General features: G+C 41.8%; 3 protein-coding genes across 11 annotated transcripts; all 3 read left to right on the top strand.

Moving 5' to 3' along the window:
• Positions 1–285: 285 nt before the first annotated feature.
• On the top strand, positions 286–4,390 carry LOC311144829 (protein NATD1-like). Its single transcript, XM_084180978.1, has 3 exons — positions 286–515; positions 1,684–1,802; positions 2,655–4,390. Exons 1-3 carry the CDS (start codon positions 419–421, stop codon positions 2,772–2,774), a joined length of 336 nt encoding a protein of 111 aa, XP_084037104.1. The 5' UTR covers positions 286–418; the 3' UTR covers positions 2,775–4,390.
• On the top strand, positions 4,295–7,189 carry LOC311144816 (transmembrane protein 11, mitochondrial). 2 transcript variants are annotated; one of them, XM_084180959.1, is made up of 2 exons: positions 4,295–4,390; positions 6,193–7,189. In XM_084180959.1, the coding sequence occupies exon 2, from the start codon at positions 6,200–6,202 to the stop codon at positions 6,707–6,709; it is 510 nt and encodes a 169-aa protein (XP_084037085.1). In that variant the 5' UTR covers positions 4,295–4,390; positions 6,193–6,199; the 3' UTR covers positions 6,710–7,189. The 2 variants fall into 2 exon arrangements, with proteins under 2 accessions (XP_084037085.1, XP_084037084.1); XM_084180958.1 differs by lacking the exon at positions 4,295–4,390 and adding an exon at positions 4,630–4,931.
• Positions 7,190–9,488: 2,299 nt separating this feature from the next.
• On the top strand, positions 9,489–18,416 carry LOC311103537 (dehydrogenase/reductase SDR family member 7B-like). 8 transcript variants are annotated; one of them, XM_084145117.1, is made up of 8 exons: positions 9,500–9,681; positions 9,932–10,032; positions 16,233–16,431; positions 16,610–16,728; positions 16,979–17,192; positions 17,329–17,421; positions 17,675–17,827; positions 17,950–18,416. In XM_084145117.1, the coding sequence occupies exons 3-8, from the start codon at positions 16,281–16,283 to the stop codon at positions 18,153–18,155; spliced, it is 936 nt and encodes a 311-aa protein (XP_084001243.1). In that variant the 5' UTR covers positions 9,500–9,681; positions 9,932–10,032; positions 16,233–16,280; the 3' UTR covers positions 18,156–18,416. The 8 variants fall into 8 exon arrangements, with proteins under 8 accessions (XP_084001238.1, XP_084001243.1, XP_084001239.1 ...); XM_084145113.1 differs by having other exon boundaries at positions 9,514–9,632; positions 9,932–10,070; XM_084145115.1 differs by having other exon boundaries at positions 9,517–9,681; positions 9,932–10,070.
• The last annotated feature ends 5,865 nt before the right edge of the window (positions 18,417–24,281 follow it).

The raw sequence follows: 24,281 nt of genomic DNA, 5'->3' as shown, positions 1-24,281 counted from the left end.
TTTTTTACTGATATTATGATTGTCTGTTTCATATCTGCAAATGTCTGAAGTTTTTCTTGGTAAGCCCTTCTCATGTGTGTGTCAGATCTCTGCAGATGTTTAACCTTGACTGAATGAAAACCATGAATATTTGAGACGTTAACTGATAATTTATGACAAGATAAACTGATTACGCGCAACGCAACTACAATGTAGGCGGCCTGGAACTCTGCCATTCTCAAATCAAGAATCGCAGCAATCATTGGTCCGCTCAGACCATGTGATCTACAGTTGATTTCCTACTCCGAGTCCTAGGGGGATGATGGAGTGTTTTTGCTGGATATTGATTCTTCTGAGTTTGAGGTGGCTATGATTTGATCGCTTTGAGTTCCATTTCACCTCAATTAAATACGTTTTGGCGAAAGGACGACGAAAGACCATGGCCCAGGCTACGCAGATGAATATCCCCGAAATCAACACTCCGATAGCAGTAGAACATGATAAAAAGAAGCGACAGTTTACCATACGACTAAATGGTAATGTAACGTTAGCTATGCGAAATCGTATGTGTTTTCCCTTTTAACAACTGTTTACCAAAGAGTGTGGTTAAGCTAGCTTGCTAACCAACTTTTTCATAATATTTTGGGCTAGCTTACCTCATTGCAGTCGAGCTGTAACTTAGCTAGAAAAGGAGCGTACTTTTCCCTAATGGTCGTTGTTAGTAAACAAACGGACAAAAAGCTACTAGCTAGAACTCAAGTGGCATAGCCAAATATTTTTTATAACTAAACCAAGCGACCACAGCCCTTGGTTTCCAATGGGAACAAATGAGCCATAGTGGGCAGAACACGCAAGGAGGGGGGCAGTGCTAAGCACGAGCTAGCGAGATCCTATTGGTGCGTTCTAGCATCATCTGAATATTTCCGTTAGGTAACGCCTACTCTGTGAAGTGCGCTTGTGCAATAACTCAATTCGCATTTGCACTCCTAAATAACGCGATTATAAAAAACTTTTGCAAAGGGCAATGTCTACAAACCTTAGTCTACTCTGTTCATAACAGATTCTAGTTTTGGGAACAGAACTGTATTGAGATCAAATGTTTCATCGATGAGAAAATGTGCAGAATGTCGGCCAAAATCTCGTTCCATCTTCTCCCACTTCCCGCCAGTTGGCTTCCTCTCACTACCATATTTGGTAGTGAGTGGAAACGCCAAGCCGATTCTTCACATTTATAAAGTGAAATATCTGTCTCATTGTTCTATATGTGGCATTGCGTTAGCCAACGAGGCTAATTGTTAGCTTCCTGGCAGTGAGTGGTTGAATTGAATGCTGTTGCTGTCACGCATCTAAAATGTTGTCCTCCATCTCAGTTAGTGTTTGCTATTTTATGTGCATGCACATTTGCAACAAAAAAAAACTGATTATTTGAGAGAATCTGCTTCACTTTCTCTAAAAACCCAATTCCTCATTTATCTGCCTGCACCCCTATCTTTGATAGATATTTCATTGAGGTCTGATGGAGACTCAGACTGATGTGTACAGACCTTTAATAGTCAGGCATGGAGTAGCCCTATAGCGGACACAACTCCATATTATGCATGAGTCATGACAACTTATTTAGCCTACAAATAATATATGTGTGTTACATTATATATTTTAAATGTTTCTATTCTGTAACATTGCACCCTTCTAAATTGGTCCCAGGCTCTCATGACCGTGCGGTCCTCTTGTACGAGTATGTTGGGAAGAAGACTGTGGACCTGCAGCATACGGAGGTTCCAGATGCCTACAGAGGGAGAGGCATTGCCAAGCACCTGGCCAAGGTTCGACTGTCTGACAATATGGAATGGAACCATGGCCCAATGCCAAAATAGACACTACACCCTCACTCCTATTATATCCCTAGATCTTATTGACACCCCCTTCCAGATCTGAAAGTCCTGGATAGGTGTAAGCAATATTACAGAAACTTGTGGGCCTTGTTGCTTAGGGCTTACACTTATCTGGGCCTTTTAGATAAATGATGGGAGTCCATAGGTCTCAGTATTATTAGTTAGGCATTTGAGCCCATGGCCTTGTCCAGAAACAACCTCTGTTACCCATCATTTACAATATCACAACAATTCTGCAGGAGGACCTTCTTGCAATCTGGAGCTGCTCAGCTCACTCTGTGTGTGGGGAGAAAAGTCTTTGTACATCTTTAAACCAGGAAGAGATAGTAAATAGTTTCCTAAGCTGGCAGCTGATAAACTGCTTTCATGGGACAGTTTGGACTCTTTCCCATCTAGTTCTCTTTATAACAGCTGCCTGGCAATATGATTGTTGCTTGTAATTCTGGAAATCCAAGCATCGGCCTGTTTATTCAGTCAAGGCAGAGCTTTGCCAGATGAGCTGAGCTCAGAGCGCTGGTGGGTAATATCAAGGGAGTGGTTATGGTAGAGCTAAGAGGAAGAAGAAAATGAAAACATGGTTTGTTTGAAGATCTGTGTAGACCGGAACGTTACTGTTTTAAAATCTTTATATAAAATATAATAGCGCAAGTGTCTCACCTTTCATCTGCAGTCCCTGGTTACTGCATGTATTAAAATAAAACCAGAACGACAAAGACAATTACTTTGTGAACTCAAGCTACAAAACAACACCTTAATTAAATGGCAATGTTCTGTTGATTGCAGGCGGCCATGGATTTTGTAGTGGAAGAGGATCTGAAGGCTCACCTGACCTGCTGGTACATCCAGAAATACGTCAAAGAGAATCCCCAACCTCAATACCTGGAGCACATCCACCCCATGTGACCCCATGACAGAGAGGAGCGGAGAGGGAGAGAGACCGAGGTTGAAAGCATGGCCTCATTCTTTCGGTTTGGAGGACTTTGTGCTCTGTTTTGGGTGGAGGGTGGTAAGGGAGAGACTGGAAGGGGGCAACCATACTAGAGCTCTCCCTATCTCTACGGACATAAAGACTCCCTGTTGGAGAGCAGTGGTAGAGGAACTGTCCGAGTGCCATTGTCATTACTCGCGGCCTGTCCTCCATGGGCATGGACGTCTGTGTGTTTGAGTGTGTGTGAAAACAAAGGTATGTTGAAGAGTCTTGCTGCCCCCAAGGCTGTCTTATTGTCTATATAGTGGCAAGACTGTATACATGATTCCTGTTTTTTGTACTGTAAGAAGCAATGTCTCCATCACGCTTCGGCCGTATTGTTTTCACCTATCCTGTCTTGGCTGGTCCTTGAAGAGGAGTGAACAAGGGCAGGAGGAAGGGAACAGCTTTCTGGAGTGGAATGCAACCATGATCATTCGGGTCAGGTCTTTAGTTTCTATATTTGTTCTCTCGTCAAAACCAGCAAGACAAAAACCAGCTGTTCATCACGACCTTGATTAACTGAATCAGGTGTGTTAGAGCAGGGTTGGCGCAATAGTGTGCACATCCAATAGCTCTCTAGGAGGAGGGTTGGCCACACCTGGTTTACTTTAGACCATCAACTTGTGGGCTATATCCCATACATACAGTCAGCCTGTCGTGGGATAGTGAGGCGCTTCCCTCTAGTCCTACTGCCCAAGACTATCTGTCCCCATGTTCATCAGGACAACCACTCCTCAGTAGGCCTACCCTTCACCTTAAATGTTACTGTACAGAAAGCTGCTGTGCTATCTGACATGAGACATTGCCATAGAACCTTCATCGACAGTGGGGATGATCTTCTACTGTCTGTAAAAGCACTAATTCAGGGCTGTTCTACTACAGTTCAAATCTTGTGCAACATTTTCTCTATACAGTTTACAAGCATGGCTTAAGAAAACAAAAGTCAAATATCAAGTGACAGGTTTTACCCTTTATTTTTTATTTGCTGAGTATCTTAAACTGCAGTAGAGATTCTCTCTGGCTTTGACCTAGGTGAGATGTACTTTTTGCAAGGTGACTGAATGCATACTGGTCAGGTAGGCAGTAAAACTGATGACACTGAGTCTTCAGGGGATGGCTCTGTAGGCCTACTGTCTGACAGAGATGGGTATAAAGTCTGCAGACAGTCTGATATTATTTTCCATGTCTCTATCCTGTTTTAAATGAAATAATACCTTATTTGACTAATTGACTAGCTAACAATTGAAACGTTGATTTACAATAATTTAGAAGTGCCTTATACATTTAAAGTAGTTTAGGTTTCCTAGTATACTTCACCTCTGAGCTGCAGAATACCAAGGTGATAACATTTTAAAGGTGCATTTTATGCAATCAATCTATTGGAGAGGGAGGCAGGGAGCGGGCTAATGGATTGCACGTGTTACCTTGGTTGGCACTGGCTTGTTAAAGGGTTACAACACACTTCCCAGTATAGAGTTGTACACCGTGTGTGCGATAAGCCAGGGATCAACTCACTAGAGAAGCTTGGATAAGACCGGACACAATATGGGTGAGTATAGCAACCTGAGGCAGGTAAATATCACCCCCACTTTAGTGCGACAGTCAGTTGCATTGAACCGTGAGTGTTGCCCATAAGTGTAAATAGTAAGCGGAACAATGTACCTGCTGCGCAACCTGACTATAGAATGGTTTGGCCTACTCGATTCCCATTGTGTTGTCCTTGCTTGCGATTGGTCATCTCCCAACTGTTACAAAACATAAACATGATTTGTGTAGGCAGCATTTTCCGCATTTGTGTTGAGCACAGTTTGGATTACAGTTTACGTCAATAAAAGGTACTAGTGTGGTAAATTAAACTGACCTCTACATTTACATGCTATAAATAATATGAGTGGTACATCCTACGTGCATTAAATTAATTATGGGAAATGTAGTACGACAAAGTACATTAAGTTGTCCTCGCAGTGTATTGCAAGTATAGCATACACACTACACATCCTAGCTTGCACTGCGTCGACAGCAGTCGTGTGTTGGTTCTCCAAGATGGCGTCGTTGGGAAGGAGGCGCGGTGTCCCAGTCAACAGGGAGAGGTCAGTTACACTCAATCATTGTCATATTACGACTCTTTTTGTGTACAAGGTCTTTTATGGTACGCCACACATTCACAATTCCAACGTATGACTTTTAAAAGCTTAATGCAGCTGTCACTTTTCCGAATTGCTTCCTCCATAACTGCTCATGTGATGTTTTGATTAGCATGTTTGCTAGCGTCGCTAACCTGTTCATCAAAGCTTCAAAATCAAGTTCTGGATAGGTTAGCCATCCAACTAAAATAGTGTGAAAACATGCCGTAACGTTAAAAAGTAGATATACTAGCACATATCAAATATATCGGTCATATAACACAATACTAATGTTTTACTCGCCGCTTGCAATTTACGTACTAGCTAGTTTTCAGAGCAGCTAGCTTCCAAACAGTGGTGGAGCTAACCAATGTGTATGACCTGACGTTATGCAAAGCTGCGTCCAATACAGCACAGCAGCAGCTCCAATGTTATACGTAGTTAATATACATGTTACTGGAATTGTTGAAGCAGTTGTGAATGATCAACATGCTCGCTAACCCAGAGTTGTGTTTACGTTAGCTAGCTAACAGTAGTTAGCTACTTGACGGGTGCGTTCGTAAATTCGCTCTGGAGTGTCAGACTCAGAGTGCGCTCAGCCAGGGTGAATTTACGCAGTTTTATTTAGCTAGCCGTTTTAACCTTGTTAGGGAGCTAGCTAGCACTCTTGCGCGGGCCATAATGTTTGCAAAGTGAGCCATTCGAGTTTTACACTTAACATTGTTTATATTGTCCATAGCTAAGTTAACGTTATCACAATAGCTTATTACTAACAGGCAACTTGACAGTGACTGACGACTAGTTAGTGAACTCTATGAGAATTCTAAACGCGAGAAAATACCCTACTTTCCCTTTGATTCCACAGCTCTTATGTCAAACATGCACAGGCATCACAGTTCCACAGAAGTGTCTTGTTTTGACCATACAGTGTGCTGAAAAAACAGGTGTTGTGCACTAATCTGATATCAAGGACATGGACTGTCTTATTTTTTTTTGTTTTAAGTAGTTGTTCCCCTTATTTCTTCACAAGTGGTATTAATCTGTACATCATCATTCAAAGAACTAGTGCAACCACTTGCCTTGGGCCACAAAGCTGCATAATTGCTATGAAGCTTGGAAAATAATTTGGATTTTAATATTGTGATACTCTTTATTTTCCATCTACTTACTATTTCTGATCCCCACCCAATCCCCTCTCTCCCTCTTTATCTCCACTCTCTGTGCACAGGGGAGTGATGGCGGCAACGGACTGCTACATCGTTCACGAGATCTACAACGGGGAGAATGCGCAGGACCAGTTTGAGTACGAGCTGGAGCAGGCGCTGGAGGCCCAGTACAAGTACATTGTGATCGAGCCCACGCGCATTGGCGACGAGACGGCCCGCTGGATCGCTGTGGGCAACTGCCTGCACAAGACAGCCGTGCTGTCGGGCACCGCCTGCCTCCTGACGCCGCTCTCGCTGCCGCCTGAGTACTCGCGCTACGTGGCACTGCCCGCTGGCGCCCTCAGCGTGGCTTGCTCCGCCCTCTACGGAATCTCCTGGCAGTTCGATCCCTGCTGCAAGTACCAGGTGGAGTACGACAGCCAAAAACTCTCACGGCTGCCCCTGCACACACTCACCTCCTCCACGCCAGTGGTGCTGGTGCGCAGGGATGACATCCACAGAAAGAGACTCCACAACACGATAGCGCTGGCCGCCCTGGCCTACTGCGCCAAGAAGATCTACGAACTCTACGCGGTATGAGCACACTCTGAAGAGAAATACAAAAAATACAAAAAAATAATAAAAGATATACCGGGAAAAGAAAGAATCCACCCAGTAGTAAGCCAAGTGGAAGCCATGCGCAGAGTCGAGGGTTTGCCCCTAACCCCCCCACCCCACTTGCGCGGGCGCTTACTTTTGGGCTGTTTGATGGATCAGAGGGATATAGTTAAAACTAGAAGGAATTATTTTTCCCTTCTCATTTTCTTTACTTGTAAGTGACATCACCAGTGCACTTATCCATATGGTACCCTTGCGCCTCTTCCCCCGTCCCTGGCCCCCTCTCAATACACTAAGTTAGTGCACAAGGGTAGCTAAGTAAAAGTAAATAAAGACTGAATCGTGTTGCGGTTGAAACAGAGTATTACCAACATTTTTGTCTATTCCTTGTAGTTTTACTGTACCCCTTTCTTGCTGATCAGTACGTCACCCTTTCATTAAACATTAGGATATTTCAAACTCTCCTTTCTGTATTTTATTTTTCATTAAACAAATTATACACCATGTCTTGAATCACAAAGGCAATAGCACTACCTTTGTTTTCAGATTTTTGTCTTTCTAGGTTTATTCACTCTTTGGAACAAAGGCAAAGTCAAGACCTTTAAACATACTTGTTTGGTCATCCCTCACCAGTCAAAGTTGTTAAGGACAAGACAGAACAACACAAATGTCGGCCATGCGTAGCAAGTCCTATTGCCTTTCTGTTCATTTCCCAACGATTCTACATGTTGAATCGCCACCATCGTGTTGGTCTGTCTTGTCCTTTACGCACATGCAGTCATGGGTAAAAAGCCTGTCCACATGGAGCTCTTTGTGGGATTGTTAGACACTTAATGGGGACTTGCTGAGTGTAGGAGTGGGTTGTGTATGTAAGGGACATATACACTGAGTGTACCAAACATTAAGAACTAATTTTCTTTCCATGACAGACTGACCAAGTGAATCCAGGTGAAAGCTATGATCCTTTATTGATGTCACTTGTTAAATCCACTTAAATCAGTGTAGATGAAGGGGAGGAGACAGGTTAAGGAATAATGTTTAAGCCTTGTGACAATTGAGACATGGATTGTGAATGTGTGCCATTCAGAGGGTAAATGGGCAAGACAAAATATTAAAGTGCCTTTGATCTGGGTATGGTAGTAGAATCCTGGCGTACCGGTTTGTGCCAAGAACTGCAACGCTGCTGGGGTTTCCCATGTGTATCAAGAATGGTCCACCACCTAAAGGACATCCAGCCAACTTGACCTAACTGTGGGAAGCATTGGTCAACATGGGCCACCATCCTTATGGAACGCTTGACGCCTTGTAGAGTCCATGCCCTGACTAATTGAGGCTGTTCTGAGGGCAAGAGGGGGTGGGCAGCTCACTATTAGGAAGGTGTTCCTAATGTTTGGCATATTCAGTGTATATGGATCTGAGTCCCAAATGGTGGCAGTAGTCTTCTTGTGGTGTTTTTTTCTCTCTTAAAATCAGGTTGTTTGCTATGTAAAATACAACATGACAACCTCATGTACACACGACTTGGCCGGGTTACAAGAAAATGGTCATTCATAGTTAAAAATAAAAATATTTTTTGGGGACATTTCTCACTAGTAAATTAATAAGCTGTTGTAGGTTTTTGGACATTTCAGGGAGAGAGCAATATTACTTTTTGTGATATTGTTTCTAACCATTATGGTTTTCAATTGTATTTAGTTTAATTTGGAATATTATTTGAATATGTCAGGCTTTGCAGCTTGATGGGGACCTGATTGTCATTCTTTGCAATGCATGAAATGGTTTGCAAGTTTTAATTAGGACTGCATTGGAAATGTAACCAGCCAACCAAGTATTTGGCTATCATCAATATGGGGCTACATACCCCCTTTACCTGTGTTTTCTTTCACATTGCTTCTTTGCTAAATATTATACAAACTAAACATTGCCCATCCATGAACAACCTGGAAAGTCTTTGTTGGGACTGCAGTTAAAATACTTACAAAATGTACAATGTTTTTTATAGTAATTATGCTAGCTTATTACCTCCAGCTCTATCTTTTGGATCATCTTGTTATGAATTTGAGAGTCGACATCAGTTGAGAATCGTGTGATACCAGAGAAGAGAGGCCCAAGTCAGTGGAAAATCTGTCTCCCTCCAGCAGGTGGCGTATTTTCGTTGTTTCGCACACCAAGCACGGAGTTTTTGTATGGAGGTCAATGAGTGTCAAATTTGGTCAACAAAAAAATGAATGGCTTATTTGCTACGTGACGTTTATTTGATAAAATATAAATTTCGTAATGTTTACGTTGTTACGACTGTACTGATAGAAGTAGGAAACGTGACTTCCCGGCAACTTTGAGGGAAAAAAACACTTTGTATCGGAGTTGTCTCGAGATGGCTACGCATATTCATGACATGAGGCTAGTAGTGTACAGGCAGTTGACGTCAACCCTCATCGAATATTCAAAACAGGATTACAATAATGAGATGTATCCACCAATCCAAAGAAAGGATAGACGGGAGCTAGACAGCCCGCTGTTCCGCTTCGTGGACAACGACTACAATTGTTAGGGCTTGGAGACATGTATCTTGTCAGTATATCCATAATCTTTGGTGTGGCAGATATAAATATAATGTGTAGAGTTGAAAGTATTGTAAACTAGAGGAATACAACCTGTTTCCACCGGTTAAAAAACGGGATACCCCGGGTTAGAAATAATGCGCACACATTGATTAATAACCTACACGTGATTGGCAGAAACCCTTCTACCGTCACATACAACTGATTGGCTGGAATTAAGCTTTCCTAGCTGCTTCCGGGTTACTTTCTACATTCGGTTTTTGGATCTCAACAAAAATTACTATAAAATATTATCATAATAAACCTTTGTATGTTGACGACGAGTCAGACGGACTTCAGTTCAGGTGTGTCAAGTCACTCGGCATAGCTACATAAGATATTTGCGGCACTTTGGTTAGTCATGTTGAAGTTATTAGCCATCTGTCATTAGCTTCAGTACTAGCTAGGCTCATATTTTAGTATGGTGGCTTGGTTGTGGAATATTTAAAATAATTTAGCAACTGATGTAGCTAGTGACTGATTCTTCTGTATTTAATGTGAGGGTTCTGCTTTGTAGCAAAGTAAACTAGCTCGAAGACCAAACTGTGTGTCTCGGTATACAGAGCATAACTGTCACTGTTGGTGTGTGCTTGTTTCTATTTAGCCAGCAGAGCCGCTTGCTTACAGCTGCACTAGTGTCGATCCGCGCTATAAAGCATGTGTGAAACGCAAACGAACCCAGGCTGAAACGAATCCTGGACCAGTGTGAGTAGCGGGTGCAAGATTCAGGACCAGAGTATTAGGTATTGTGACACTGCAGCGCGAGTCGCGGATAACTTTTGCTGTTTGTATGTGGCTGCTATGAAAGTGAACTGTGTTTGCGTGTGATCAGGGGGTATTCATTCCACCGATTCTGTTGGGAAAATGTTTAGCAAACGAAACGAAACAGGGATAAACATACCTGAATTTGTCCAATAGACACTCGTTTGCAACTGTTGGACTGATGATTACACTCTAGATCAGCTACAGTTGAAGTCGGAAGTTTACATACACCATAGCCAAATACATTTAAACTCAGTTTTTCACAATTCCTGACATTTAATCCTAGTAAAAATTCCCTGTCTTAGGTCAGTTACGATCACCAATTTATTTTAAGAATGTGAAATGTCAGAATAATAGTAGAGAGAATGATTTATTTCAGCTTTTATTTCATCACATTCCCAGTGGGTCAGAAGTTTACATACACTCAATTAGTATTTTGTAGCATTGCCTTTAAATTGTTTAACTTGGGTCAAACGTTTCGGGTAGCCTTCCACAAGCTTCCCACAATAAGGACCTGACAGAGCAGGTGTAACTGAGTCAGGTTTGTAGGCCTCCTTGCTCGCACACACTTTTTCAGTTCTGCCCACACATTTTCTATAGGATTGAGGTCAGGGCTTTGTGATGGCCACTCCAATACCTTGACTTTGTTGTCCTTAAGCCATTTTGCCACAACTATGGAAGTATGCTTGGGGTCATTGTCCATTTGGAAGACCCATTTGCGACCAAGCTTTAACATCCTGACTGATGTCTTGAGATGTTGCTTCAATATATCCACATAATTTTCCTTCCTCATGATGCCATCTATTTTGTGAAGTGCACCAGTCCCTCCTGCAGCAAAGCACCCCCACAGCATGATGCTGCCACCCCCGTGCTTCACGGTTGGGATGGTGTTCTTCGACTTGCAAGCCTGCCCCTTTTTCCTCCAAACATAACGATGGTCATTATGGGCAAACAGTTCTATTTTTGTTTCATCAGACCAGAGGACATTTCTCCAAAAAGTACAATCTTTGTCCCCATGTGCAGTTGCAAACCGTAGTCTGGCTTTTTTATGGCGGTTTTGGAGCAGTTGCTTCTTCCTTGCAGAGCGGCCTTTCAGGTTATGTCGATATAGGACTCGTTTTACTGTGGATATAGATACTTTTTTACCTGTTTCCTCCAGCATCTTCACAAGGTCCTTTGCTCTTGTTCTGGGATTGATTTGCACTTTTCGCACCAAAGTATGTTCATCTCTAGGAGACAGAACGCGTCTCCTTCCTGAGCGGTATGACGGCTGCATAGTCCCATGGTGTTTATACTTGCGTACTATTGTTTGTACAGATGAACGTGGTACCTTCAGGCGTTTGGAAATTGCTCCCAAGGATGAACCAAACTTGTGGAGGTCTACACATTTTTTTCTGAGGTCTTGGCTGATTTGATTTCCCCATGATGTCAAGCAAATAATAATAATATGCCATTTAGCAGACGCTTTTATCCAAAGCGACTTACAGTCATGCGTGCATACATTTTTTGTGTATGGATGGTCCCGGGGATCGAACCCACTACATTGGCGTTACAAGCGCTGTGCTCTACCAGCTGAGCTACAGAGGACCAAGCAAAGAGGCACTGAGTTTGAAGGTAGGTCTTGAAATACATCCACAGGTACACCTCCAATTGACTCAAATTATGTCAATTAGCCTATCAGAAGCTTCTAAAGCCATTACATCATTTTCTGGAATTTTCCAAGCTGTTTAAAGGCACACTCAACTTAGTGTATGTAAACTTCTGACCCACTGGAATTGTGTTACAGTGAATTATAAGGGAAATAATCTGTCTGTAAACAATTGTTGGAAAAATTACTTGTGTCATGCACAAAGTAGATGTCTTAACCGACTTGCTAAAACTATAGTTTGTTAACAAGAAATTTGTGGAGTGGTTGAAAAACCAACCTAAATGTATGTAAACTTCTGACTTCAACTGTAGATGCAGGCAAGAGTGTGCAAGGCGGTATTGAATGTGTCACTGTCTGTCACCTTGATTACCCAAAATTCTCTCGACCTGTGCACCTACATTGTAAACTTTCATTCATAGGCTAGGTTGTAGCAACCTTATGATGGGTATAGGGAAAATTTGAGTATCATGTAGTAGCCTAAACCTATCGATGTTACATTGAACTGGGTGAATGGAATATGCTGTAATAGAAATTAGGCCATGCTCATAAAAAATAATAATAGTCCTCCCTCATCTTAAACGGCACTGACCGCCACTTCTCCAAATTGTCCCATTATCCCATCTTAATAGAATGGACCCCCTTTTTACTGCGACACAATTGACAGAAAATTGTATGTTGCAATATTTATGTCCAATATGAAAAAACTATTGGATTTAAGCTGATTGGCCCCGCTTTTAAGGGCTTCCGAATAATAATAATAAATAATATGCCATTTAGCAGACGTTTTTATCCAAAGTGACTTACAGTCATGTGTGCATACATTTTTACGTATGGGTGGTCCAATGAGCAGTGACGCTCTGTGAATTTGGAAAGTAAAAGTGCTCCTGAGTAAAATCAAATTGTATTGGTCACATGCGCCAAATACAACAGGTATAGACTTTACAGTGAAATGCTTAATTACGAGCTCATTCCCAACAGTGCAGAGTTAAAAAGTAAGACAAATATTTGCTAAATAAAAAAGGAAATAGTAACACAATAAAAACAATAACGAGGGTATATAGAAGGAGTACCAGTACTAAGTCAATGTGCAGGGGCACAAGGTAGTTGAGGTATGTACATGTGGGTAGGGGTAAAAGTGACTAGGCAATAAACAGAGTAGCAGCAGCGTATGAAAGATATGTCTATGAGTGTGTGTGGTGTCAATATGCGTGTGTGTGTTGGAGTGTCAGTGTAGTGTGTGTGTGGGTAGAGTCTAGTGAATGTGCATAGAGCCAGTGCAAGGGAATCAGTGCAAAACAATTTAAGATAAATAAATAATTAAAGGGAGTCAGTGTAAATAGTCCTGGTAGCCATTTGATTAACTTTTCAGCAGTCTTATGGCTTGGTGGTAGAAGCTGTTCAGGTGCCTTTTGGTCACAGACTTGGTGCTCAGGTACTGCTTGCCGTGCGGTAGCAGAGAGAAAAGTCTATAACTTGGGTGGCTGGAGTCTGAATTTTTAGGACCTTCCTCTGACACCGCCTGATATAGAGGTCTTGGATGGCAGGGAGTTCGGCCCCAGTGATGTACTGAGCCGTACGCACTACCCTCTGTAGCGCCTTGCGGTCGGATGTCGAGCAGTTGCCATACCAAGCGATGATGGAGCCTGTCAAGATGCTCTCAATGGTGCAGCTGTATAACGTTTTGATTATCTGAGGGTGAATGCCAAATCTTTTCAGCCTCCTGAGGGGAAGAGGCGTGGTCGTGCCCTCTTCACGACTGTGTTGGTGTGTGTGGACCATGATAGGTCGTTAGTGATGTGGACACCGAGGAACTTGACGCTCTCGATCCGCTCTACTACAATGTGAATGGGGGTGTGTTCGGCCCTCCGTTTCCTGTAGTTCATGATAAGCTCCTTTGTCTTGCTCACGTTGAGAGAGAGGTTGTTGTCCTGGCACCACAATGCCAGGTCTCTGACCTCCCCCTATTGGCTGTCTCATCTTCATCGGTGATCAGCAAACTCATGGGTGAACAGGGAGTGCAGGAGGGGACTGAGCATGCACCCCTGAGGGGCCCCCGTGTTGAGGGTCAGCGTGGTTGTTGTGTTGTTGCCTACGCTCACCACCTGGGGACGCCCCATCAGGAAGTCCAGGATCCAGTTGCAGTGGGAGGTGTTCAGTCCCAGGGTCTTTAGCTTAGTGATGAGCTTGGAGGGCACTATGCTGTTGAACGCTGAGCTGTAGTCAATGAACAGCATTCTCGTGTAGGTGTTCCTTTTATCCAGGTGGGAAAGGGCATTGTGGAGTGCAATGGAGATTGCGTAATCTGTGGATCTGTTGGGGCGGTATGCAAATTAGAGTGGGTCCAGGGTTTTTGACAGGTTACCTTGGCATTCTTAGGGACTATGGTGGTTTGCTTGAAACATGTACAGTACCAGTCAAAAGTTTAGACACACCTACTCATTCAATGGTTTTGCTTTATTTTTACTATTTCTACATTGTAGAATAATAGTGTAGACATAAACTATGAAAAACACAAATGGAATCATGTAGTAACCAAAAAAGTGTTAAACAAATCAACATTTATTTTATATTTGAGATTCTTCAGAGTAGCCACCTCACGCATGGTTCAGTGTTGCTTGCCTCGAAGCGAACATAAAGGCATTTAGCTCCTCTGGTAGGCTCGTGGCAACTGGGCAGCTCTCGGCTGGTTTTCCCTTTGTATTCTGTGATAGTTTGCAATCCTTGCCACATCTGATGAGCGTCGAGCCGGTGTAGTAGGATTCGTTCTTAGTCCTGTGCAGACGCTTTGCCTGTTTGATGGTTCGTCGGAGGGCGTAGCGGGATTTCTTATAAGCGTCCGGACTAGTGTCCTGCTCCTTGAAAGCAGCAGTTCTAGCCATTAGCTCAGTACGGATGCTGCCTGTAATCCGTGGATTCTGGTTGGGATATGTACATATGGTCACTGTGGGGACAACGTTGTCGATACACTTATCAATGAAGCAGGTGATTGATGTGGTAAACTCCTCAATGCAATCGGATGAATCCCGGAACATATTCCAGTCTGTGCTAGCGAAACACTCCTGTAGCTTAGCATCCGCTTCATCGGACCATGTTTTCTAAAGTTGATTATTATAATTATAATAATATTAATATTGTTATTACTATTATTATTAATAGTAGTGTCACGATCGTTTAAAGATTGGTCGAACCAAGGCGCAGCGTGATAAGCGTACATGTTTATTATAACTGTGCAAACACGACAAAACAACAAACAAACGATACGTGAAGTCTTAAGGTACACACAACAAACCTATACGGAACAAGATCCCACCACCCACTAGTGCCAACAGGCTAACTAAGTATGGTCCCCAATCAGAGACAACGAGCTACAGCTGCCTCTGATTGGGAACCACCCTGGCCAACATAGATCTATACATACTAGATCTAACCATAGACAATAAACATAGCACAACACGACACAGAAAATACACACCCTGACTCAACAAATACGTCAGGGCGTGACAAGTAGCATTATAAATAGTTTTTTTAAATTATTACTGCTGTTACCATGATAACTATCTAGTAATCATTACTTTTAATGCTGTTAACAATGTCAATGCTTTATTATCATTATTATTATTATTATTATTTGCGCTGTAAATGCGATTAACGTTATTCATTTTTTCATATTGTTAAACAAAATTCGAAGTCTGCTTACATTTCCTAATAAAATGTTACGAATTTCTACCATTTATTATTTCTTAGCATTTTCATTGTGGGACTTTTATTTTGAAGGGAAATCTGAGGTCACGGCCTTATCACAGCGTTTCATACTGTACTGTTATTGGCCTTATTCTTGCTAGGTCTTGCTTATTCTTGCTGGCGGAACGGAGGTTGAGAACTACTAGCTAACTGGCAAGCACAAAAACTGTCAACAACTTCGGGAGTACAGACCCCTAAAAATCGCCCGATCACCCTCTAGTGTCAAAAGTAAGAACTACCGGAAATTCAGAGGAGAATAATTATTCTGTCAAGGAAAAGTTGTTTCTTTTTTTTCTTTAAAGAAGTGTGCTAAGACAAAAGAAACATGACACAGTGTGTACATGATAACACATTAGTGCAGGAGATTTAGAAATTGATTAAAATGCTGGAAGTGGATGCTGGAATTAAACAATGAACAATGCAAATAAGCAAAAGATGTGTTCATTAAGGAAATAGACGCCTGGCTCAAATAGAAGTCTCTCTCTAATAAGCGCCTGTTGTGTTCAGTGATTAAGCAAATAAACGCCTGGGATATTAATTGAAGTTTTACGGTATTTTAATTTGGTGAGCAATGATTTCTGCTGTTCCTCACAAGTTGACAGCCTCTAACTTGCCTCTGAAATTATGCTATTTTCTACATAGTGCACTACTTTCGACCAGATTCCTATCAAAATTAGTGCACTATATAGAAAATAGGGTGCCATTTGGGAAGCAGCTTGGAAATCCTGAAGAGAAGTGGTTGTGTGTTGTCCAGGCGGGGTAAACTGATAGGGTCGGGTGGTCCTGTCCAATCATCCCAGCCATGGAGCGTGTAATGGGGGGAGTGGTGCCGCTGGTCCTGGGTGGGCTAGGGCTGGTGCTGCTCTACCGGCTGCTCCAGAGGCTCCAACAGGGGGCTACCATCCAGGACGCTGTGGTGGTCATCACTGGAGCCAGCTCTGGCCTGGGGAGAGGTGAGTGTTACTTTAGATTAGAAAACTTAAATGTCCTCAATGAGGCAATTTTATAGCATACACAATGTAGGCTACATAGACAGAATCACAAAAATAAAATAAAAAACATACTCAAAGGTTCTAGGTACTAGTTCAAAGTGAACTATACCTTTAAAATAGTGTGTGTGTTGTGTTGCAGAGTGTGCTCGGGTGTTCCATGCTGCCAAAGCAAGGCTGGTTCTGTGTGGCCGGGACGCAGCCAGGCTACAGGACGTAGTTCAGGAGCTCACAGCCACCGCAGCAGAAAGCCAGCGGCAGGTATAGAGACACACACACACACACACACACACACTCACTCACTTCTCATCTCCTCTTCCTCCACTGGGCTGATCTGAAAACATGATAAGGGAGAGCGATTAGTTGGATACTAGAATTTTTGCCTTCACCAGTTCAGCTTTTTTGCATCATGTCAGATGAAGGAAAGGAGACGAGGGGCGAGAGCAACATTAGACTATTGAGATGCACCCCTTGAATTCTTATGACATGTCTATGATGTCATCACCGGCAGACGTACACCCCCATTATGGTGATCTTTGACCTGTCCGACACAGCGGAAATGGTTGCCATGGCCGCGGAGGAGATCCTGAGGTGCTATGGCCACGTGGACGTCCTCATCAACAACGCCGGCATCAGTCATCGCGGCAACATCCTGGAGACGCACATCTCCGTACAGAGGGGCGTCATGGATACCAACTACTTTGGGCCCATAGCTCTGACTCAAGGTAGAAGGTTATGATCACTTGATTTCCAAATGTACACTCTCTGTGGTCATGTAGTCTCTTGATTCTTCTCTCCACTCTCTCAACTTTGTTTGTTTTCTCCCTTTCTCTCCATCCCTCTCTCTCTCTCCAACTGTAGCCCTCCTGCCCTCCATGGTTCGCCGGCGCAGTGGACACGTAGTGGTCATCAGCAGTGTCCAGGGGAAGATTGCCATTCCCTACAGATCAGCTTGTGAGTAATGTAGTGATAGTGATGCCAACCCTATAACTGAAGCTAAATAATTATCCATGAAATCATTACAAATTTTGACTTTTTTATATTTTTGAAAATGTATAACACAATACAAAAATCTACAAACCGTAGTACGGCACATTTCTAAAGGAAAGTGAAACAAGTATTATTTCCACCTGCAAATAGCTCTGTCAGTGATATCTGTAGTAGTAAGGGAATGAAATGGAATAAACACATGGTGTGTTTTGAGCAGATGCGGCCTCCAAACACGCCACCCAGGCCTACTTCGACTGTCTGAGGGCTGAGATGGAGCGCTACAGTATACAGGTGACAGTGGTCAGCCCTGGCTACATCAGAACCAACCTGTCTCTTAACGCTGTCACGGGGGATGGCTCCAAATATGGAGGTAAGGGAGAGGAATTAACTGGCCACTCTCTCTCTCTCATTCTCTGTCTGCTCTTCCCCTCCCCCTCTCTCTGTAATTACGTTAGTAGTCTATTTATTTCTCTCCTTTCTACTCTGGTGAAGTCCTGGACAAGACGACAGCTTTGGGGCGGGAACCGAAAGAGGTGGCCCAAGTGGTCCTAAAGGCTGTCCATCACAGGAGTAAAGAGGTCCTATTGGCTGGGCCCCTGCCCACTCTGGCCGTCTACATTCGCACCCTGTGGCCCGCCCTCTTCTTCAAACTCATGGCCTCTCGGGCTCGCAAGGAGCAGAAATCCAAAGATGAGTGAGAAGTTGGAGGGGGAGAGAGAGGTGATGTGGCAAAACTATGGGAATGGATCAATTGATTAATGCACACTGTAATAACTTGCAAATGGAAAAGTTGTTTTGTTTTAAAGCCACAATGTGAGATGTGGTTCATTAATTGAAATAACTGGAAATCTTACAAACTGCGGTTTCAACTTCAAGGTTAACATCATGCAAAGTGTTCAGGGTAGATCACATTTACAATTATGATATTGACGTGTAATAAAATTTCAGAGCAACCCGAACATTGTTGAGTACATTTCATTTGTTGTAATGATTAGCTTTGGAGTTTGTTTTCATGGTCATTTGTGAATTACACACAAATAACAGATTATCATTTTGATGTCTCTGTGTTGTACCACCATTACTGGTTTAGCTAATAGACCTGTTAGAAAACTCAGTTGCTCTGTCATCTGTGAGTTCTTCATTAGTGAATACTATATTAGGTGATGATTATTGTTTTTGAACAAATCTGTTGATGGTGCAGATATAGTTTCAGGTTAACAAAAATGTATTGCATTCAGGGATTGTTTCTAAAAACCTTATTTTTCTCAAAGGATATTACAATCAAAAACAGGACAGGGTGAAAACGCGTACAGCAGTCTAATATAATATAATTTACATTTTAGTCATTTAGCAGACGCTCTTATCCAGAGCGACGTACAGTTAGTGGCCCCCCGTGGGAGTCGAACCCACAACCCTAGCGTTGCAAGCGCCATGCTCTACCAACTGAGCTACAGGAGGCCATAATGTACTACATGGTAACACATGCTGACTAAGAATTACAATTTACATTAATACAGAACAATTTGAGTAAACGTTGTGATCAAAAAGTTCCCCAAAAAGGAAAGTCAACATTTTCTGGAGCATATGATGGATTTTTCCCACCAGCATGGAGTGTCAGTCCAGCGGTTTTCTCTGAATGTTCTTGCAATGTTCCCATGAAACGTTTCTATAAGTTTTATTTTACATTAAATATGTAACTTTTTGGGTGACCCGACCAAATTTACATATAAATGTGAGTTATAGCTCTGTCATTCTCATTGAAAACAAGTCTCAAGGAAGTGGTAGATCTGTTCTACAGTGAGGGAAAAAAGTATTTGATCCCCTGCTGATTTTGTACGTTTGCCCACTGACAAAGACATGATCAGTCTATAATTTTAATGGTAGGTTTATTTGAACAGTGAGAGACAGAATAACAACAACAAAATCCAGAAAAAAACGCATGTCAAAAATGTTATGAATTGATTTGCAGTTTAATGAGGGAAATAAGTATTTGACCCCTCTGCAAAACATGACTTAGTACTTGGTGGCAGATCTCAACCCCATAGAAAATCTTTGGAGGGAGTTGAAAGTCCGTGTTGCCCAGCGACAGCCCCAAAACATCACTGCTCTAGAGGAGATCTGCATGGAGGAATGGGCCAAAATACCAGCAACAGTGTGTGAAAACCTTGTGAAGACTTACAGAAAACATTTGACCTGTGTCATTGCCAACAAAGGGTATATAACAAAGTATTGAGAAACTTTTGTTATTGACCAAATACTTATTTTCCACCATAATTTGCAAATAAATTCATTAAAAATCCTATAATGTGATTTTCTGGATTATTTTTTCTCATTTTGTCTGTTATAGTTGACGTGTACCTATGATGAAAATTACAGGCCTCTCTCATCTTTTTAAGTGGGAGAACTTGCACAATTGGTGGCTGACTAAATACTTTTTTTCCCCAGTGTATCATAATTTGTGTCAGTAGCTGAGTGTAGATGCGGTGTGGAAATCAAGCGCAGGAAACACGGGCGTTCGTGAACAGACTTTAGTAAAACAAAGGCAGCACCGAACAGCCAACCCAACCGGGAGGCAAAATACCAATTACGCACAAACAACAACGTGCGTAAAAGGACAATAGCGCACACAGTGCGGACTCTCGAAAACAACAAAACACGAGAGTCAATATGAGAGCAACAGCTAGACAAAAACCAATCACACATAACACCTGGCCCAACACACGATAACTAAATAGGAAACCAAATCAAACACTAACAAGGGACAGGTGTACAAACAGACAAAACCAAACAAACATGAAACATCGAACGGTGGTAGCTAGTACTCCGGGGACGACGACCGCCGAAGCCTGCCCGAACAAGGAGGAGGAGCAGCCTCGGCCGAAACCGTGACAATTTGGTTGTAATCCAGAGAGGTTAGAAAATGTATCTAGATCCTCTATGAGGCTGTGGAGGGATTCAAGTTGTGGATTTAAAAGAAAACATGAATCATCAGCGTACAATGACACCTTTGTTTTTAAGCCCTGGATTTCTAATCCCTTGATATTATTGTTGGATCTGATAGCTAACATTTCGATGGCCATAATAAATAGATATGCCGATAGTGGACAACCTTGTTTTACTCCTTGACAGTTTTTACAACTTTCTGAGAAATAGCCATTATTTACTATTTTACACCTAGGGTTACTATACATGATTTTAACCCATTTTATAAGAGATTCTCCTAAATTGAAATTCTCCAGTTGTACTTTATCAAATGCCTTTTCAAAGTCTGCAATGAATAGCAGGCCTGGTTTCCCAGATGTTTCATAGTGTTCTATTGTTTCCAGTACTTGCCTTATATTATCTCCAATGTATCGTCCATGTAAAAAACCTGTCTGATTTAGAATGAATAATGTCCGACAATACCTTTTTAATTCTATGCGCTATACATTTTGCTAGAATTTTTGCATCACAACACTGAAGTGTAAGGGGCCTCCAATTTTTTTAATGGACTGGATCTTTATATTTCCCACTTGTATCCTGTTTCAGTAATAATGAAATCAGACCTTCTTCTTGAGTGTCTGATAATCTACCATTTACATAGGAGTGGTTAAAACATGCTAATAACGGTCCTCTGAGTATATCAAAAAAGATTTGGTATACCTCGACTGGTATGCCATCCAACCCTGGAGTTTTCCTGGACTTAAAGTCTTTAATTGCATCCATAAGTTCCTCTTCTGTAATTTCACCTTCACATGAGTCTTTCTGTATGGCTGATAATTTTACATTATCAATAGAGAAACAATCCCTACAATTAACTTCAGTTAGAGGAGATTGAGGCAACTGAAATGAAAACATATGCTTAAAATACTTCAAAATATAATTTTGGGTGACTCCATCATTTGTAACCAGTTTCAGTCAATTCTTTTTAGTAGCATTTCTATGTTGAAGAATAAAAAAGAATTTGGTGCATTTTTCCCCATATTCCATCCAGTTTGCTTTATTTTTATAATATATTACACTTGATCTTTCTTGAATAAGTTTCTCCATTTCTTTTTGTTTTTCCTCTAATTTATTCTGAGACTCTATGTTACAGTTTTTATTGCTATCTATCTGTTCTGTTAAACCTTCTGTTTCCTTTGTTAGTATGGACTCTTTTGACCTAAATTGCTTTTGTTTTCGAGATGAGTACTGAATTGCATGGCCTCTAAAGGCACATTTTAAAAGTGTCCCATACAATAAGGGGATTTACTGTACCTATGTTATGTCGGAAAAAATATGTTATATATTCCTCTGTCCTAGTTAAAAACAAGTTATCATCCAATAGGCTTTGATTAAATTTCCAATATCCTTGCCCACATGGAAATTCAGTAAGAGTAATGTATATGAAAAATGTATGCACTCACTAACTGTAAATCGCTCTGGATAAGAGCATCTGCTAAATGACTAAAATGTAAATAATGCAATTATATGATGGTCCGACCGCATTCTGTCCCCTGTCAACACTTTTTAAACTTTTGGTGCCAACGAGAATGACATAAGAAGTCAAGACGACTAGCTTGATTGAGTCTCCGCCATGTATATCTCACTAGGTCAGGATATTTAAGCCTCCATATATCTACTAATTCTAATGTATCCATGACATTCATGATTTCCTTAAGAGTATGAGGGTGATAGTTTGTAGTGTGATTTCCTTTATGGTCCATTGAGCTATTTAAAACAGTATTATAATCTCGCACCATAATAATAGAGTCTTGTATTGCTTGCAGGGTTGATAATTTATAATATATATTGTCAAAGAAGTGTGGATCATCATTATTTGGTCCGTAAAGGTTAATGAGCCATATCTGGTCCAATAACATATTTAGAATCATCCATCTATCTTGCGGATCTGTTTGGACAATTTGCACATTTGGATCGAAATTACTGTTAATTAATATCATCACCCCTTTTGAGTTTCTTTGCCCATTGGAGAAGTATATTTCACCCACCCCCAGTCCTTTTTCCACACAACTTCATCTAGAATTGTTGAATGAGTTTCCTGTAAACAATATATATTATATTCCTTCTCTTTGAGCCATGTAAATATTGTTATTCTTTTGTTATTATCTGCTAAGCCATTACAATTATAACTGGCTAAACTTATTTCACCACTTACCATAATGAGATACAGGTTTCAAATCTATGTATCATAATATATGTTTGTAAATTTACCAATAAAAAATGAGTACCATGATATTTGCATTGCTACTAAGTAACCCTCCAATTGTTCTCCACTATTCCCCCCCGCGAAAGCCCCTCCCCATCCCAAGTTGGGTTGTCATCCCAGTGATCGGCATACCACCCCCGTCTCCCCGGATCCCTAGGCCCCCCGAGAGGCCAGGACCCATCCTTCGAAAACAGCACACAGTGCCACCCACAAAACAGGAGCCGGTCAACCATCAAAAGCATTGCCAATGCTCTCAACATAATATATATATATATATATATATAGCTATATAGCTATTAAAAATACATATATATTCAAATATCTTGCATATCTTAATTTCCATCATTATTAATTAATATGCGTAATAATGTTGGCAGTTCATGCAAAGGATTGTTACCTATAACCCGGATTGCCATTGTATTACATTACATTTTTGTCAAGCAATTCTTATTTTAGCAAACAATTATTGTGGTTCATCCTATATTCTCCCTAACATCCTTACCCCCTTGCAACAGATGTGGGATACACACACACACACACACACACGCACATACTCTAACACACTCAACCCCTTTCCTCCACAATCAACTATAAGCTCAGTTGCTCAACGGTTGTTACATCCCAGAGCCCAACTCAAGAAAGGACCTGATTTACGAATGCATATACAGTTACAGCAGTTTGAGAAAGCATGCAAGATTGAGCAAAAATTGACAAAAATGTGAGATTTGATTAACCTATGTCAAGTCATAGGTGATGGAGATCAGATCCACCCTCTTCCCCTGAGACACAAACACTCTGGTCCCCCGTTGTAACCATTTTTCCCAAGCATCTCCGAGCAGTCAGACCTTTGATTATTTTGTGCCACCAGGGCCACAATAATATGCCCCCTCTCTGATTGTCAGAGTGTGACCCCCTCCCCATGGGTTACTGCAGCCAGTGTTGCCAGCACTGCCACTACCTGGGTGGGGGTACCCCACCGGAATCTCCACCGGCTAGGTACAAGGTTGTCAACGTTCTCATTAGCAGCTTTGAGAATTTCCTTGGATATTATGCTCTGCCATCAGGGGGCTCTGGCTTTGTTGGACCAACCCTGCCAGGCAGGCTCAGAATCTTGAGGGGGTGGTGCTGCTCTAGTAGGTATCTGACCGCATTTATCTTTCTGTTTTGGCTGCATATACAGTGAGGGAAAAAATATTTGATCCCCTGCTGATTTTGTAAGTTTGCCTACTGACAAAGACATGATCAGTCTATAATTTTAATGGTAGGTTTATTTGAACAGTGAGAGACAGAATAGCAACAAAAAAATCCAGAAAAACGCAAGTAAAAAATGTTATGAATTGATTTGCATTTTAATGAGGGAAATGAGTATTTGACCCCTCTGCAAAACACAACTTAGTACTTGGTGGCAAAACACTTGTTGGCAATCACAGAGGTCAGACGTTTCTTGTAGTTGGCCACCAGGTTTGCACACATCTCAGGAGGGATTTTGTTCCACTCCTCTTTGCAGATCGTCTCCAAGTCATTAAGGTTTCGAGGCTGACGTTTGGCAACTCGAACCTTCAGCTCCCTCCAAATATTTTCAATGAGATTAAGGTCTGGAGACTGGCTAGACCACTCCAGGACCTTAATGTACTTC

The sequence above is a fragment of the Coregonus lavaretus genome (genome assembly GCF_964263955.1).
Source record: "Coregonus lavaretus genome assembly, chromosome: 2".
Classification (NCBI taxonomy): Eukaryota; Metazoa; Chordata; class Actinopteri; order Salmoniformes; family Salmonidae; genus Coregonus; species Coregonus lavaretus.
This window is presented reverse-complemented; position numbering and strand designations above follow the sequence as displayed.